Below are 14,827 nucleotides of genomic sequence, written 5' to 3' on the forward strand. Positions count from 1 at the left end.
GGTTGAAGCCATATGATGATTCCTGATTTAACACGGACGGAAGCATTCTTTTTCTTCTTCTTCTGTAGAAGTGTTTAAAGTATAGGTCTTTAACTTCATTTGTTTCTTCAATCATTTAATGAAGTTCTTTCTCATTCATATTGTGGAGCAAGTAAATTTAACAATCGCTATGTGCATCCATATCTCGTTCTGTGGTTTAGTTCAAATGAATCTGACATCACTATGTTGGATCAATGTCTAAGTTACAACTTGCTTCAATCTGAGAGAAAACTGCCGCTTGTTGTCTTACACACAGCCCTTATTTGTACGTTCATTATAAGAATTTGTGCATAGATGTCGCTGGTGGTGTGTTAGCATTTTTTTATATCCAAGTCTCCTACTCATAACTTTGCAAGCTTGGATCAAATGTTACCATGGTTGGATGATAAACAACAAGTTTGATAGGTCTAGTTCCAGTATTGCAGAGTATATCTCAAGGCTTAGACTTTGGAGCTTCTGTTTCGGGTTTCTTCTAGCCTACCAAAAGCTCATTAAATTCCATACAGAATGTGAATATATTTGTGGTCCACAAGTAGGTTCTTGAAGGGAGTTTGTAACACCCGATAAATGTAACTCATATGTTGCAAAACTCGCCGCTCAATCTGTTAGACAAAAAACTCATAGGTGAGACATTCTTGATTTGGAGGATCTCTCAGTATCTTTCCTGAGTTATTGTTTGCAGCCAAGAAAAGAATCATGAGACTAGAGTCTCCTCTGTTTCTCCGGAAAGATTGTTTCTTTAGATAGTCAATGACACTTTCTCTGAACATTACCCCCTTGTGTCCATGTTGTCTTGTCTTGTTGCAGAATTGGTCATTGTTTAGAGTCAAAACTCAACTGTTTGTAATAAACGAATCCAAGTGAAGGGAGATGCGAATTTATGGAGAAGAAAAAGGATCAAACCAATCGTACCATTACAAAATGACACGTGGCGAAACACCAAGACTGAAGCATAGCCACTAAAATCATGCAAACTTTGTAATCCGAAACTTTGAAGTTTTTGAGAAGAAGAAACAGCCTCCGTCACATAATCGGGTCTTCCAACTGGCAAAATCCAAGTAAATCATCCTCTGTCTCTCTGGCTCTGGATTGTGTCTGAGCTCGAACCGATAGACTAAAGAATCTCACCATGTCTTTAGCTCCGAGCAGTTATCCATCTCTGTATTCTTCACCTTCACTGCCAAGAACCCAGCAAACCAAGCAAAACCCTAGTTTGATCACTCAATCCAGTTTCATTTCCGCCAAAAGCCTCTTCCTTTCAAGCAATTCGACTTCCTTATGCAATACCCATGTGGCCAAACGCCGGAATTTGGCTTTGAAGGCGTCGGAGACAGAGTCTACGGCGAAAACTGAAGCAGGAGATGGAGGAGAAGGAGAAGGAGAAGAAGAGAAGTATGAAACATATGAAATTGAAGTGGAGCAGCCTTATGGTTTGAAATTCAGGAAAGGAAGAGATGGTGGGACTTACATTGACGCTATCTTACCCGGTGGATCAGCTGACAAAACCGGAAAATTCACAGTTGGTGATAGGGTCATTGCCACAAGGTTTGTTCTTTCTCTATTCTTGTTCCAATGGGATTAGCTTTGAAAGGCTGAATTTTTTTGACTAGAGCTTTGAAAATTGAGAGTGCAGTGCAGTGTTTGGGACAGAGATTTGGCCTGCAGCTGAGTATGGTAGGACAATGTACACAATCCGTCAGAGAATTGGTCCGTTGCTTATGCAAATGGAGAAAAGAAATGGTTTGTTGAAATTCCTCTGTTTTGTGTTGTTGCCTATTCTCTCTGCAAGACTAAATTTGGGTTTGGTTATGTTCAATCACACTTTGTGTTGTGTCCATGTTCTTCTCTTGCAGGTAAAGTGGATGATTCTGGTGAGTTAACAGAGAAGGAAATCATAAGAGCTGAGAGGAACGCCGGATACATTAGCAGTAGATTGAGGGAAATTCAGGTGAGCTCATCTTGTTTAAAAGTATTGTTTATGCGACACCAAAAGTGATACATTTGGCTTGTGTGAGTGAGCTTTGGATTTGGGATTTAAAACTGTAGATGCAAAACTATTTGCGGAAGAAAGAACTGAAAGCTCAACGGGAGAAGGATCTTCGTGAAGGGCTTCAATTTTCCAAGTAAATCCTCAGTGAGTCACCAAAGGTTTTTATAGAAACCGGAGAGTGAGCATTGACATGTGTGTGATTGATGTAGGAATGGTAAATATGAGGAAGCATTGGAGAGGTTTGAGTCAGTGTTAGGTTCTAAACCAACACCAGAAGAATCATCAGTTGCAAGTTACAATGTTGCTTGTTGCTACTCAAAGCTTAATCAGGTAGAAAAGCTTATAAACTTTCAGATATTGCAGTTTGACTTGCAGAGCTAATAGAGTTATTTTGATAGGTTCAAGCTGGCCTCTCGGCTCTGGAAGAAGCGTTGAAGTCAGGATATGAAGATTTTAAGGTAAAGTCCTAGAAGTTGTGAATTGTGATGTTTCAGTTGAAAGAGTGAGACAGATGGTGTTGTTTGTTGAAGCTGTGAAATTTGTTTTGTTTGCAGAGAATCAGAACAGATCCAGATCTAGAAAATGTGAGGAAGTCGAAGGATTTCGATCCACTCCTGAAGCAATTCGATGAATCTTTCATCAACGAGAGTGCCATAAACGCGATCAAGTCCTTGTTTGGCTTTAACAAGAAATAGTTCTCCTAAAGTTTGTCTTTTGATGTGATCTGTTCATAGATTCGCTACTCTTCTTGGCTATACAGAGATTGATTCAAAAATTTATTTGATCTAAAGGTGTTATTTTTTTTTACTTGTAAGATTTTTTAACCGTTTCAGCCAATTTATACATCTTCATATGAAATGACCAAAACATCTTTAAATCTTTGGAACCAAAGTTTCTTGTTCGACGATTTCAGGATATTTCTAAACATTGAGGAATCATGATTTATTCATATGATTGGTTCAAAATTTCAGTTTCACATTACAAATTCTCTTGTTCAAAATCATTACACTCGCAAGCTAAAGTAATCCGTTTCAATTTTAGCCTATCTCCTCTCAGTATCCATATCCTGAAACAAGAGAGGCAAACAGATTCATTAATGAAACATGAATGCAGTGGATCTTTACCAAAGATTCAAGTATTTGAATGTCTAAACAAACCTGAGTTGTCCATTGGGTTGCCAACGGGAACTGGTTCAGGTTCCTTGATCTCAACAACAACACAGTCCGACATCAAGAAAGTCTTTGCAACCGAAGCTGCGTGTTCCAAGCAACATCTCACAACCTAAAAGCAAGATAAAGCCACTCAGGTTCATGGATCTTTGATAACCAATGTAGTTCGGAAAGACAATTTATGTACATCCAAAAAAAAACTGACCTTTGTTGGATCAATGATTCCTGCAGCCATTAAATCCTCGTACTTGCCGGTTGCAGCATTGTAACCGAATTTAACATTATCGTTCGAAAGCACCTGCCAATGAATAAAGACATCTCTTCAAGCATTTGACTTGAAAGCTAATGGTGAAAAAGTGAGGAAGTAGTTATCTGTGGTTATTACCTTCTCGCTAACTACGCTTCCATTAACACCAGCATTCTTGGCGATCAGTTTTAGGGGATAACTCAGTGCTCTTTTAACAATATCAGCTCCAACCTGAAGTAAAGCAATCATCAGCAAAAGTTAGAAAAACCAAAGGTTCAGGAGTGAAAAAACTGAATGCTTGATTAATTTACCTTTTCTTCATCATTGTCAAGAGTGGCCTTAATGGCATCGACCTTGGAAGCAAGACGAAGCAGAGTGCAACCACCACCAACAACAATACCTTCCTCGACAGCGGCCTGAAGAATCAAAAACCTGATTAGTTATAGTTCACGAGTATGCAAATAACACACTTCTAAAGCCTCAGAAAAACAAAATCACCTTTGTTGCATTAAGAGCATCTTCAACTCTCAACTTCTTCTCTTTGAGTTCTGTCTCAGTTTGTGCTCCAACCTTTAACCAAATACATAACGAGCTTAACTTAATATCTCTGGAACAAATCTTAATCAGACAAAGGAAACCAATGGGTTTGTAAATTACCTGAATCACAGCAACTCCACCAGAGAGCTTTGCAATTCTCTCATTCAGCTTCTCCTTCTCATAATCTTGCTCCGCTTGCTGCACAAAGTAATTACCATTTTACTGTAACTACACTCTTCATAAAATGTAATAGGATCCCATATTAGCTCAACTCTTCAACTCTTTTACTATACCTCAATAAGATTTTTAATCTGCGTAACACGCTTTAGCACTGCATCCTGTGTGCTCCCATCACCCACTATGGTAGAAGTCTCCTTTGTGAGGACGACCTTTGAGGCATTACCAAGAACTTCTTTTCCAGCTTTGTCAAGTGAAAGACCAACTTCCTCTCGGATCACAGTTGCTGCAAGCAAAGATAGAAAATTAGGACAAGATTAAATCTACAAAGATTTGCCTAAACATATGGGCTCATCAATGCAATGCACACAGAACTTACCTCCAGTTAGAATGGCAATATCATCAAGGTATTGGCTCTTGCGCTCTCCAAATCCTGGAGCTCTGAGAGCTGCAATCTTCAATGTACCTCTAAGCTTGTTTACAACAAGAGTCGCTAAAGCTTCTTGTTCAATGTCTTCTGCAATTATCAATATTGGGTATCCGCCTCTAATTGCGTCCTCCAAAACACCAACAAGATCCCTTGCGTTGGTAATTTTTTTGTCAACGAGAAGTAACTGCAATCATACAACACAGTAGATCCTTGTTATACTCTATCTTTAGAATTGTCTGCCCATAAAATTCATCTTATACTCAGATTCAAGAAACGTCTACCTTGCAATTGTCGAACTCGACGGACATTTTCTCGCTGTCCGTCACAAAGTAAGGGGAGATGTAACCACGATCAAATTGCATTCCTTCAACGACGTAGAGGTTGTTCTCGGCACTTTTACCCTCCTCAAGGGTCACCACACCTTTCCTGCCTACTTTGCTCATTGCTTCAGCAATCATATTTCCAATTTCTTCGTTGTTACCCGCACTAACAGCTGCAACATCTGCAAGTTCACTGTCTTCAACCTACATCGACATGACTTACTTTCAGAACCTTTTGATAAAGACTCTTCACATATTAAGATTGAGAGAGAGAATTCTATAAAGTTGTAACCTCCTTAGACATTTTCTGGAGCTCGGTAACCAAAGCTTTTGCTGTCTTCTCAATACCTCTGGTGATCAAAACAGGGTTTGCACCAGCAGCTACCACCTAAATGATATAATCTTAAAATTAGTTAAAACAATTTTTTGAAGTTTCACAAAAAGAAAGCTGAAAGAAAAAAAGTTACACAGACCTTGACACCCTCAGCAATAAAACCTTGTGCAAGAACAACAGATGTTGTTGTACCATCACCAGCCAAGTCATTGGTTTTGGCAGCTGCTTGCCTCACAAGCTTAGCGCCAATGTTCTCAACCGGGTCTTCCAGCTCAACCTACAGGAGAAAGATTGCAATTATAAGACACATCTGATTGAAAATAAAATATCATTATGAGAAGGGTAACATTTCCATACCTCTCTTGCAACAGTCACACCATCATTAACAATTCTTGGTGATCCATACTTGCTCTCAAGAACAACATTTCGTCCTTTGGGTCCAAGTGTAACACCGACAAGGTCTGCAAGCTTGTTGACACCAGCCTAACACAACACAAAAAGTAGAAACCAGAGAAAATGCAAACCTTTAGTGCCAGCGGTAAAAGTCTAGGAATAAATGTTTCCATTAAGAAGAGAACAAATAGAACAGGCACTCACTTGAAGTCTCCTTATGGTAGTCCCATCTTTGTTGAAATGCAATTCCTTGGCTGCACATACAATAGCAGAACTGGATCTCCTGGGTCTAGGACACACACTTTGTCTCCTTCCAAATGAGCTTGAAGACAACTTGCTGATAAGTTTCTTATCCGATTTGTGACCATTTGGAGCAACCATGGAACCAATGGAAGACGTGGCAGTGAATGTTGATGCCATTTTTTCACTTCAAACACAGACAAAATTCAACAGTTAGATAACAATTTCAAAGATACATAAATGGTCCACAAAATCACCATAGCCAAAGGAAACAACAACCCGGTAAAGCTAAACTAGTAAATTCTCTCACAACAAAACAGAAGAAAGGCGACAACTTTCAAAGCAGAGCTCAGTAAGAACACAATTGACAATCTAAAGAAACATTCACACATACATATTCATAAGAAAATACCCAAAAGAAAAACATCGGAGAAATGAATTATCACTTTCCAGAAAGAGTTTTAGACAAGACAGAGTAAACTGAGCCACTGAAAATGCAGAGGATGAACTGTGTCATTAAAAGAGATAAGGATTAAGGAACTAACAGAAGTAGCAGAGAGGAGGTGTTTTTTTCACCGGAAGAGGTTTTGTTTCCGGATAAGAAAAACTGGAGCTGAAAGCAGAAGGAAGGAAATAGGTTTATCTCCTTACTCTCTCGCTTGGAAGGCTGCTTTTAACGTTACCTCTTTGAAGCTCTTTGAGTTAATCTCGACCGTTGGATTCAACGCTCCCGATCCTGATCCGATTTCAATTGGGCCTATTTGGGCCTTACTCCCTTGCTCCATTTTTTTTAAAACAGATAGAACAACAATTTTAAAACAGATAGAACAACAACAGAAGGAAGGAAGGAAAACTCTTCCGGTGAAATCTCTTGGGACTTACTCCCTTGCTCTATTTCTAGCCGTTTCGCTTTAATTTGATTCATATATAGTTTAACAATGTCATTTCCATCTCTTGTGTTTGTTTGAATTTTGATTGTTCCTTCCTGCAGCTACCAAATTGATTGGAAAAATCATTTCTTTTTTAGTCTTGTTTCCTTAATTTACCTTGTTTTTTTCAGAAGCTGCTGATCTATTGCAGAATCTGTTTTTAGATTCAAAGGAAAGGGCTTTGGAGACCCCTGAGCCAACTAAGAAGGTAAAGAAACATTTTTGAACTTTTTGTGTTCAGCTTTTGATCGTTACACTCAATCCACTGTAAAGGACGAATCAATCAGATCTTGAGCTGTTACCGTTTAGAAAACATAAAGTTGTCATTTTAAAAAAAAAATACAAACCTCTATGTCTCTCTAAGTAATTCATGTAAATTAAAACTTGAGATAGTAATATAATGATATCAAATTTGGTAACATCTTCACAACACGTCTTCCGCCAACTCTCGCTTGACAACCGTATTGTGCAAAAAAAAAACCCACACGAATGATTCGATCCCTGAATCCCTCGTCCCTGGAATTCAAACTCAGTCGTATTTGAGAGAGATGCGTGATTGGGTAAGGTTATAACAGAGAAAAGAAGGTGAGGAGAGAACTTTTAAAGAAAAATATTAACAGATGACATGTGAAGTGGTTAAAGAAGAAGAGATGCGTTACGAAGCAATTATGGGGGAAGAGCGAGCGACCGATCACAGATGGTTTTATGGTTAACTTATGCAACGTGGCCGAGTTTTTGAGTTTTCCTTTGTGAAGAAAAGAAAGATGACGTGTTATTTTCACATAGATTTGTAATTTTGCTGATGTGGATGGAGCCTCAAATTGTCCATTTTGTTACTAGTAATGTTGAAGACGGTAAATGTTGCTTCATTTTCTCTATTATCATCCTACAGCAAACTGCCTATTTCAGAGAGCATATTGGATCCGTTTCCATTGTTGATATTATTAGTCGAGCCAAGCATATTCTTCTGCTCTCAAAGTGAAATAATCAACACAATGAAAGACATCTACAAAAAAAAGTAATTAAAATGAATGAGTCTGGTTTAGATGAATTTTTTTGGGCTGAAGCAGCGGCTATAACTGTGTATATCATCAATAGATCTCCATCCTCGGCTATTGATTAATCACAATGTCCCTGAAGAACTATGGTTGAACAGAAAACCGGGTTACAAACATTTAAGAAAATTTGGATCGATAGCATACGTTCATCACGATCAAGGAAAGCTGAAGCCAAGAGCTTTAAAAGGTGTTTTCTTAGGTTATCCTACAGGCACCAAGGGTTACAAGATTTGGTTGTTGGATGAAGAAAAATGTGTGATTAGTAGGAACGTGGTGTTTCAGGAAGAAACAATGTTTAAGGACTTGAAGGAAAATTCATATGACAAAACTCAAGAAGTTACAGAAGCTCCAACTTCACATTCTGATATTATTACAAAATCAATCCAAGAACAAGGAAGTTCTAAGCAAGGTGGAGTTATCTCTGAACCTGAAGTTGTAAGCGAAGAATCTGATGAAAAATGTGGTGAAGAAACAGAGAAAGTTCAGTCACCAGAAAGAAGTGGGTTGACAAACTATCAATTAGTGAGAGACAGACCTTGCAGGCAGATAGTGGCTCCAGTCAAACTGAAGGATTGTACTCAATTTGCTTTTGCATTGATGGCATATGAGGTTCTGAATGCTGAAGAAGAACCTCAGTGTCTCCATGATGCTCAAAAGGATAAAGACTGGATTATGTGGAATGGTGCTATGGGAGAAGAGATGAACTCATTACTCAAGAATGGAACCTGGATTTTAGTAGATAGACCCACAGACAAGAAGGTAATAGGGTGTAGGTGGATATACAAGCTGAAGCCTAGAATACCTGGTGTTGAATCCAAAAGATACAAAGCTAGACTTGTTGTAAGAGGATTCACACAAAGAGAAGGAATAGACTACCAAGTGATCTTTGCTCTTGTGGTGAAGCTATATGGATTAAAAATCTGTTGGAGGATCTTGGTTTGAAGCAGAAAAAGGCACAAGTTTGGTGTGATTCTCAGTCTGCAGTTTGCTTGTCCAAGAACAGTGTTTATCACAAGAGGACCAAGCATATGGCAATCAAGAGATCTTTTCTCAGTGACGTTATTGAGAAAGGTGAAATAGAAGTGTCCAATACTCACACTTCAGAGAATCCTGCGGATATACTAACAAAAGGTATCCCTATTAACAAGTTTGATTCAGCTTTGGATGTTTTGAAGCTAATCAAATGGGAGTAAGTGTTAAAGCTTACAATGCTGGAGGTTAAACCCAAGTATGGCAGTTCACTATGGAGGAGAAGAATTGTATCAAGGTGGAGAATGTTATGGTGTGATCCAGTTCAACCGGTTAGCTTGATGTCGACTTGGTTAGCTGGTTTAATGATGGTTCATTATTCTTTGGCATCGGTTTTGGAAGTCCAAGAAGGAAAAGGATTTGGTTTCGAAGAAATCAAAATTGCAGAAGGATTAGGATTTATCCTTTTGTGTTGATATATATACACCTTTTTATTCTCTCCTATTGTATCTCTATTCATCTCTATCTTGTAATCTCTCTGAAGTTCTGTTCTTGAGCTTGAGAGAAACACTTGAAACATTATAGTGAATTGCTGAGTTGAATCCAGCTCCAGACGTAGATTCATCACATTGGTGAATCAAACTGGGTAAACAATTCCTTGTGTCCTTGCTTTCTTATTTCGATTTAACTTTTCTTTGATTTTAAGATTATGTGTTGGTTGAGCTAATTTGTGTTGAGTTCTTGAGAGGTTATCGCCGTTAAAACTCAACAACTATTGTTATTGTTTTGGATTTTTTTTTTAATGTCACGTAAGTTTTTTTTAGAAACCCACAAAACTTGGTTTTTGGATTCTATGAACAAATAAGAAAAATCACTTGAAATCTGGTTTTTCTAATTTTTAGGAAATCTATTTTTTTGGAATCATGAATGGCTAATTAACTAGTTTTTGCAAAATCAAAAACCAAAAACTGGTTCAAAATCTGCCAATCTAAAAACTACCAACCATTCATGACCTTTATCTGTATCATCCTTACGACTCAGGCAACAATTGTCTATAAGCTGGGTGAACCGTTAACCAAAGATGTCACACAAGCTCCAGTCTATATAAGCATTTTTCTCGCTGTAAAAACAAATGAATATCTCTAAAAAAACCTACCAGAAGTATTTCTCTCTATATTTAAATGGGGCGTTTGTCCATATGGGCCTTTGTGGCACCAAAAATTACAGATTGGGGCTTTATGTCCGTTCTTCTGGATATAGGCTTTTCATACCAGCGAAATGACGTATATACCCTCTTTCCTCTGAAAACTTGATCAACATCCTCTCTTTCGCTTCCGCCGACTCAAAAAAACATCTCCACCACCAACATCTCCTCTCATAAATCTAACAGATTCAATTGATTTTTTTTTGATTAAAGGAATCTAAACCCTAAGGAGATAGTGTATAGTGAACCCAAGGGCTCTAATTTTAGACATTGATTGAATCAATTAAGAACTATTTTTATCTCAAATTTTTTACACAAACTCAAATTTTTGATGTTATTGTTTACAAAGTAAATCAAAACCTCGAATTCACCTTCAAATCTAAACCAAATGTGAAAAATACAATGTTTGTGATTGACAATTCATCACCATTGTAGTTGTCGTTCATATGTAGACCAGAGATTGACAATCCATCTGGAATCGAGATTATTCGTCATCTCCTCATTGGAGAGAGAGAGAGAGAGAGTGAGAATTGCGAGAGAGAGAATTCCAAGAGAGAGAGAGAGAGAGTTGCAGTAGATAGAGAGAGAGATGCAGTAGAGAGAGAGAGTTGCACTAGAAACGAGTTATAGATAGAACAAAGGCTGGGAAAAAACTATATTCTGTAAAGATTTTTGGTGTGGGCAAAGCTACAAAAGATGATTTTCTTTCTCTATTAGCTCAAGATCTAAAATGTTTTGTTTGATGTTGGATGAGGCGAGAGAGACGAGATGACGAAGCGAGAGAGAAACATAATTTGCTTTTGTGAGCGGGGAAGTTTGGTTATTTCATTTTTTTAGAAAGCCTAAATCTATAATCATGGACAAAAAGTCCTAATTGAACAATACTCTTCAAAATAAATACTTATCTCATAAATAACTCATATTTAAACTCTATAAACTCCATGGAAAGGGATCGGTCCCAACGATACCAAGTTTTTTTTAATAAAGTGATCAAAACCGTATTTTTGAGGTGATACACTCCATCTTTCCCCTTTCGTTGTTGTAGTTTAAAGCGAGATTCATCTTCATGACCATGAAATATTCTAAAGGATTTTGAACCATAAACTCTTGTCAATTTTTATTCAAGATGTGGATTCCTTGTAAAGTCAGACCAAGAGTACAAGCAGAGGAAGCTTGTGCTTGCAGCCGTAAATGAGTTATATAATATTTCGGCCGATATTTTTGCAACAATGTCGTTAGTCTAGTGGTAAAGTTGTTGTGTACGTGGTCATATGGAATAGTATAGGGTTCGATGCATATATCCACTTTCTTTTTTATTTTTAAAACTAGCCTTAAATTTTTTAACCAGCCTTTTAAATCCAGAGTGTCGGCTCTGATTCCTTCGATCAGTTTCTAACAATGACCCCCACATAAGTATTTTTTGACGATTCACCAAGTTCGTTTGTCGAGTTAGTGTCGGCAAAAGTGAAGTAAGTGATTTCAACCTCACTCCCGCATAAGTACTTTAGAACCACTCTCCTTGCTTTTTCCTCTTCGACTTATTTTACAATCAACAGATTTACAAGATTAAGTTTGACTCTCAAGTAATACCCATTTCAATTCAAGACCTAAAATTGCAATTGCAATCTTGAAACACGAAGGGAGAAAATGTTCAAGAGACATTAAGGAGTATGTTGAATTCGTGATTTTCTTCAACATTTTGCTATCTTCTTTCCCCTCTTTATATTGACTGTTTTATCCTTAAACAAAACAAAAATGATCAAAAAGCTGATTGGATCAAATTGAGATGATCAAAGGGACAACAATCTTTGTTAATTCATAATAAGTAAATAAAAGAAAATCTTTGTTAATTCTTGTTTATAATAAACCTTAGAATTATGCTCACAACCTTTGTATTAAATAAAGTTGCAACTTGCAAGATAAAAAGATTGTGATAAACGTGTCGGATCCGACGTGGCAGGAGTATCATATTTTGTTGTAAACCCGTGATTATCCCAAAGTTGCAAAACTTGTGCCACCTAAAAACATCTTACCAACTGGGCAGGTATAGCCCAAAATAGAGAGTTACCTCCTCTCCTCGTTGTCGCAATCTTCTATTTTCTAGAGAGAGAGAGAGAGTGATTTGTTCGTGGGTTTGCGTAAATGGCCGCTCTTTTAGGAAGATCTTGCCGGAAATTGGGTTTTCTGAGCTCAGGTCACGGAGCTAGGAGGAGTGTATCGACGGAAACTGGGAAATCGTTGAATCTATACTCTGCTATTAACCAAGCGCTTCACATCGCTTTGGACTCCGATCCTCGGTGAGCTCGCTCGCTCGCAGTAGCAAAGTTTGTTTATTTTACTTGAAATCATTTGATCTAGGTTTTAAGAGTCTGACTTATTAAGTTGTTGTGGAAGCTCTTTTGTGTTTGGGGAAGATGTTGGCTTTGGTGGAGTCTTCCGCTGCACAACAGGTTTAGCTGAACGATTCGGTAAAAACCGCGTCTTCAATACTCCTCTTTGCGAGCAGGTATCAAATCCTTGACCACTGTTTTTCACTTCTTAAAGGTTAGTGTTGTTGTTGCTGTGTTTCTTGATGTAAGTTGTTGATGGATTCAGGGCATTGTTGGATTTGGCATTGGTCTTGCAGCAATGGTGAGTTCTTTTCTGCGTTTGTTTTGGCTTTCTGTTCTTGTTTTTGCACGGATTTTGACAATTTAACTGTGTTTGATTTTGACAGGGAAATCGAGCTATTGTTGAAATCCAGTTTGCGGATTATATATATCCTGCGTTTGATCAGGTAAAGGTTCTCTCTCTTTACACAACAAGCATATATATGATTTTCCCCACCGGATTCTCAAGGATTTTGTGATTCATAGATTGTTAATGAAGCCGCAAAGTTCAGATACCGAAGTGGTAACCAATTCAACTGTGGAGGTACATCTTTACATTTCTTCTTGACTTCACATCAGTAATCTCTTTGATTCATTAGGGATTTTATATGGATATTGGTAGGACTTACAATAAGAGCACCGTATGGAGCAGTTGGTCATGGTGGACATTACCATTCACAATCCCCTGAAGCTTTCTTTTGCCATGTTCCTGGTATTAAGGTTGTCATCCCTCGGAGTCCACGGGAAGCAAAGGGACTCTTGTTGTCATGCATCCGTGATCCAAATCCTGTTGTCTTCTTCGAACCAAAGGTACTTCCTTTTCTCTTACACCAACCAAATCAGCTTTTTAGCACCTCTTTGAAGTCTTGAAACTATCATCTTCATACAGTGGCTGTATCGTCAAGCAGTAGAAGAAGTCCCTGAGCATGACTATATGATACCTTTATCAGAAGCTGAGGTATATAATAAGTTCATTCTCACCGTATCTTTTAGAAGATGACGATGTCATAGTCGAGCGAGAGACTAACTAAGAGGAGTTTATGGTCAGGTTATAAGAGAAGGGAATGACATAACACTTGTTGGATGGGGAGCTCAGCTTACCATTATGGAACAAGCTTGTCTAGAGGCGGAAAAGGTTTTGTAGCTTATTTTTCAACTCAATGGTGATTGGTTCGCAGTTATTGATGCCGGTCATGAGTTTATGCAGGAAGGAATATCATGTGAACTGATAGATCTCAAGACTCTACTGCCTTGGGACAAAGAAACTGTTGAGGCCTCGGTTAAAAAGACTGGCAGACTTCTTGTAAGCTCTCTAACTTAAATCATAATGGCGGGTTTTGTTTTGTCTGGTCGATCTTATAAACTGTTTTGCNAGAAGTCCCTGAGCATGACTATATGATACCTTTATCAGAAGCTGAGGTATATAATAAGTTCATTCTCACCGTATCTTTTAGAAGATGACGATGTCATAGTCGAGCGAGAGACTAACTAAGAGGAGTTTATGGTCAGGTTATAAGAGAAGGGAATGACATAACACTTGTTGGATGGGGAGCTCAGCTTACCATTATGGAACAAGCTTGTCTAGAGGCGGAAAAGGTTTTGTAGCTTATTTTTCAACTCAATGGTGATTGGTTCGCAGTTATTGATGCCGGTCATGAGTTTATGCAGGAAGGAATATCATGTGAACTGATAGATCTCAAGACTCTACTGCCTTGGGACAAAGAAACTGTTGAGGCCTCGGTTAAAAAGACTGGCAGACTTCTTGTAAGCTCTCTAACTTAAATCATAATGGCGGGTTTTGTTTTGTCTGGTCGATCTTATAAACTGTTTTGCTTTTGCTTGGATTGCAGATAAGCCATGAGGCTCCAATAACAGGAGGTTTTGGAGCAGAGATCTCTGCAACAATCCTTGAACGTTGTTTCTTGAAGGTAAGTAAATATTGCTCTTAATTAATTCACCTACATATTTACTCTTCATTGGTTTTTTTTAACTACCATTTCGTCTTGCAGTTAGAAGCTCCAGTAAGCAGAATTTGTGGTCTGGATACTCCGTTTCCACTTGTGTTTGAGCCATTCTACATGCCCACCAAGAACAAGGCAAGTTCCTTTTCTCTTATCACTTTGCTCCGACCCAAAGAGCAGTTTCTAACAAATCATGTGTTCTTGTTTGATACAGATATTGGACGCAATCAAAACAACTGTGAATTACTAGCTGTTCTATCTGTTTCTTTAGAAAACTAAGAACTGTGGTTTACTGTTTATACTAGGACTCTACCCCGCGGTGTCGGAGGAATATATAATCGCATGTCTTTCTTATCGATTCGTCAATGTAACCAATTCTACAAATGTAAACCCTTTCTACTTAAAATATTTAAATAAGTCCGTTAATTTTCCACCAGATTTTGTCTTTGAGATTCGGCCGT

At 38.1% G+C, this 14,827-nt stretch overlaps 3 protein-coding genes across 5 annotated transcripts in view; 2 read left to right on the forward strand and 1 right to left on the reverse strand.

Moving 5' to 3' along the window:
* The window catches only part of LOC104742986, a 7,486-nt gene extending 4,648 nt beyond the window's left edge, over positions 1 to 2,838 (forward strand). Inside the window, exons 2-8 of one of the 3 annotated variants that reach the window (XM_019236074.1) lie at positions 1,171 to 1,584; positions 1,673 to 1,779; positions 1,893 to 1,987; positions 2,086 to 2,162; positions 2,239 to 2,359; positions 2,428 to 2,487; positions 2,584 to 2,838. In XM_019236074.1, coding sequence (XP_019091619.1) covers positions 1,171 to 1,584; positions 1,673 to 1,779; positions 1,893 to 1,987; positions 2,086 to 2,162; positions 2,239 to 2,359; positions 2,428 to 2,487; positions 2,584 to 2,724 — 1,015 coding nt within the window. In that variant the 3' untranslated portion in view covers positions 2,725 to 2,838. Of the gene's footprint in view, positions 1 to 1,000; positions 1,585 to 1,672; positions 1,780 to 1,892; positions 1,988 to 2,085; positions 2,163 to 2,238; positions 2,360 to 2,427; positions 2,488 to 2,583 lie in introns of those variants that run through there. The other 2 variants (XM_010464096.2, XM_010464094.2) reach the window with 2 other exon arrangements.
* On the reverse strand, positions 2,945 to 6,530 carry LOC104742987 (chaperonin 60 subunit beta 1, chloroplastic). The gene is made up of 15 exons (XM_010464097.1): positions 6,422 to 6,530; positions 5,841 to 6,063; positions 5,601 to 5,726; positions 5,383 to 5,520; positions 5,202 to 5,297; positions 4,871 to 5,113; positions 4,539 to 4,773; positions 4,276 to 4,445; positions 4,103 to 4,180; positions 3,944 to 4,015; positions 3,757 to 3,861; positions 3,584 to 3,676; positions 3,404 to 3,496; positions 3,187 to 3,310; positions 2,945 to 3,095 (listed from the first exon to the last, which is right to left on the reverse strand). Exons 2-15 carry the CDS (start codon positions 6,054 to 6,056, stop codon positions 3,082 to 3,084), a joined length of 1,803 nt encoding a protein of 600 aa, XP_010462399.1. The 5' UTR covers positions 6,057 to 6,063; positions 6,422 to 6,530; the 3' UTR covers positions 2,945 to 3,081.
* LOC104742988 (2-oxoisovalerate dehydrogenase subunit beta 1, mitochondrial) lies at positions 12,015 to 14,802 on the forward strand. The gene is made up of 12 exons (XM_010464099.2): positions 12,015 to 12,333; positions 12,431 to 12,542; positions 12,632 to 12,667; positions 12,753 to 12,812; positions 12,892 to 12,949; positions 13,028 to 13,215; positions 13,295 to 13,363; positions 13,454 to 13,540; positions 13,613 to 13,708; positions 14,256 to 14,333; positions 14,415 to 14,501; positions 14,581 to 14,802. Exons 1-12 carry the CDS (start codon positions 12,179 to 12,181, stop codon positions 14,614 to 14,616), a joined length of 1,062 nt encoding a protein of 353 aa, XP_010462401.1. The 5' UTR covers positions 12,015 to 12,178; the 3' UTR covers positions 14,617 to 14,802.

This window comes from Camelina sativa, chromosome 14 (genome assembly GCF_000633955.1).
Source record: "Camelina sativa cultivar DH55 chromosome 14, Cs, whole genome shotgun sequence".
Lineage (NCBI taxonomy): Eukaryota > Viridiplantae > Streptophyta > Magnoliopsida > Brassicales > Brassicaceae > Camelina > Camelina sativa.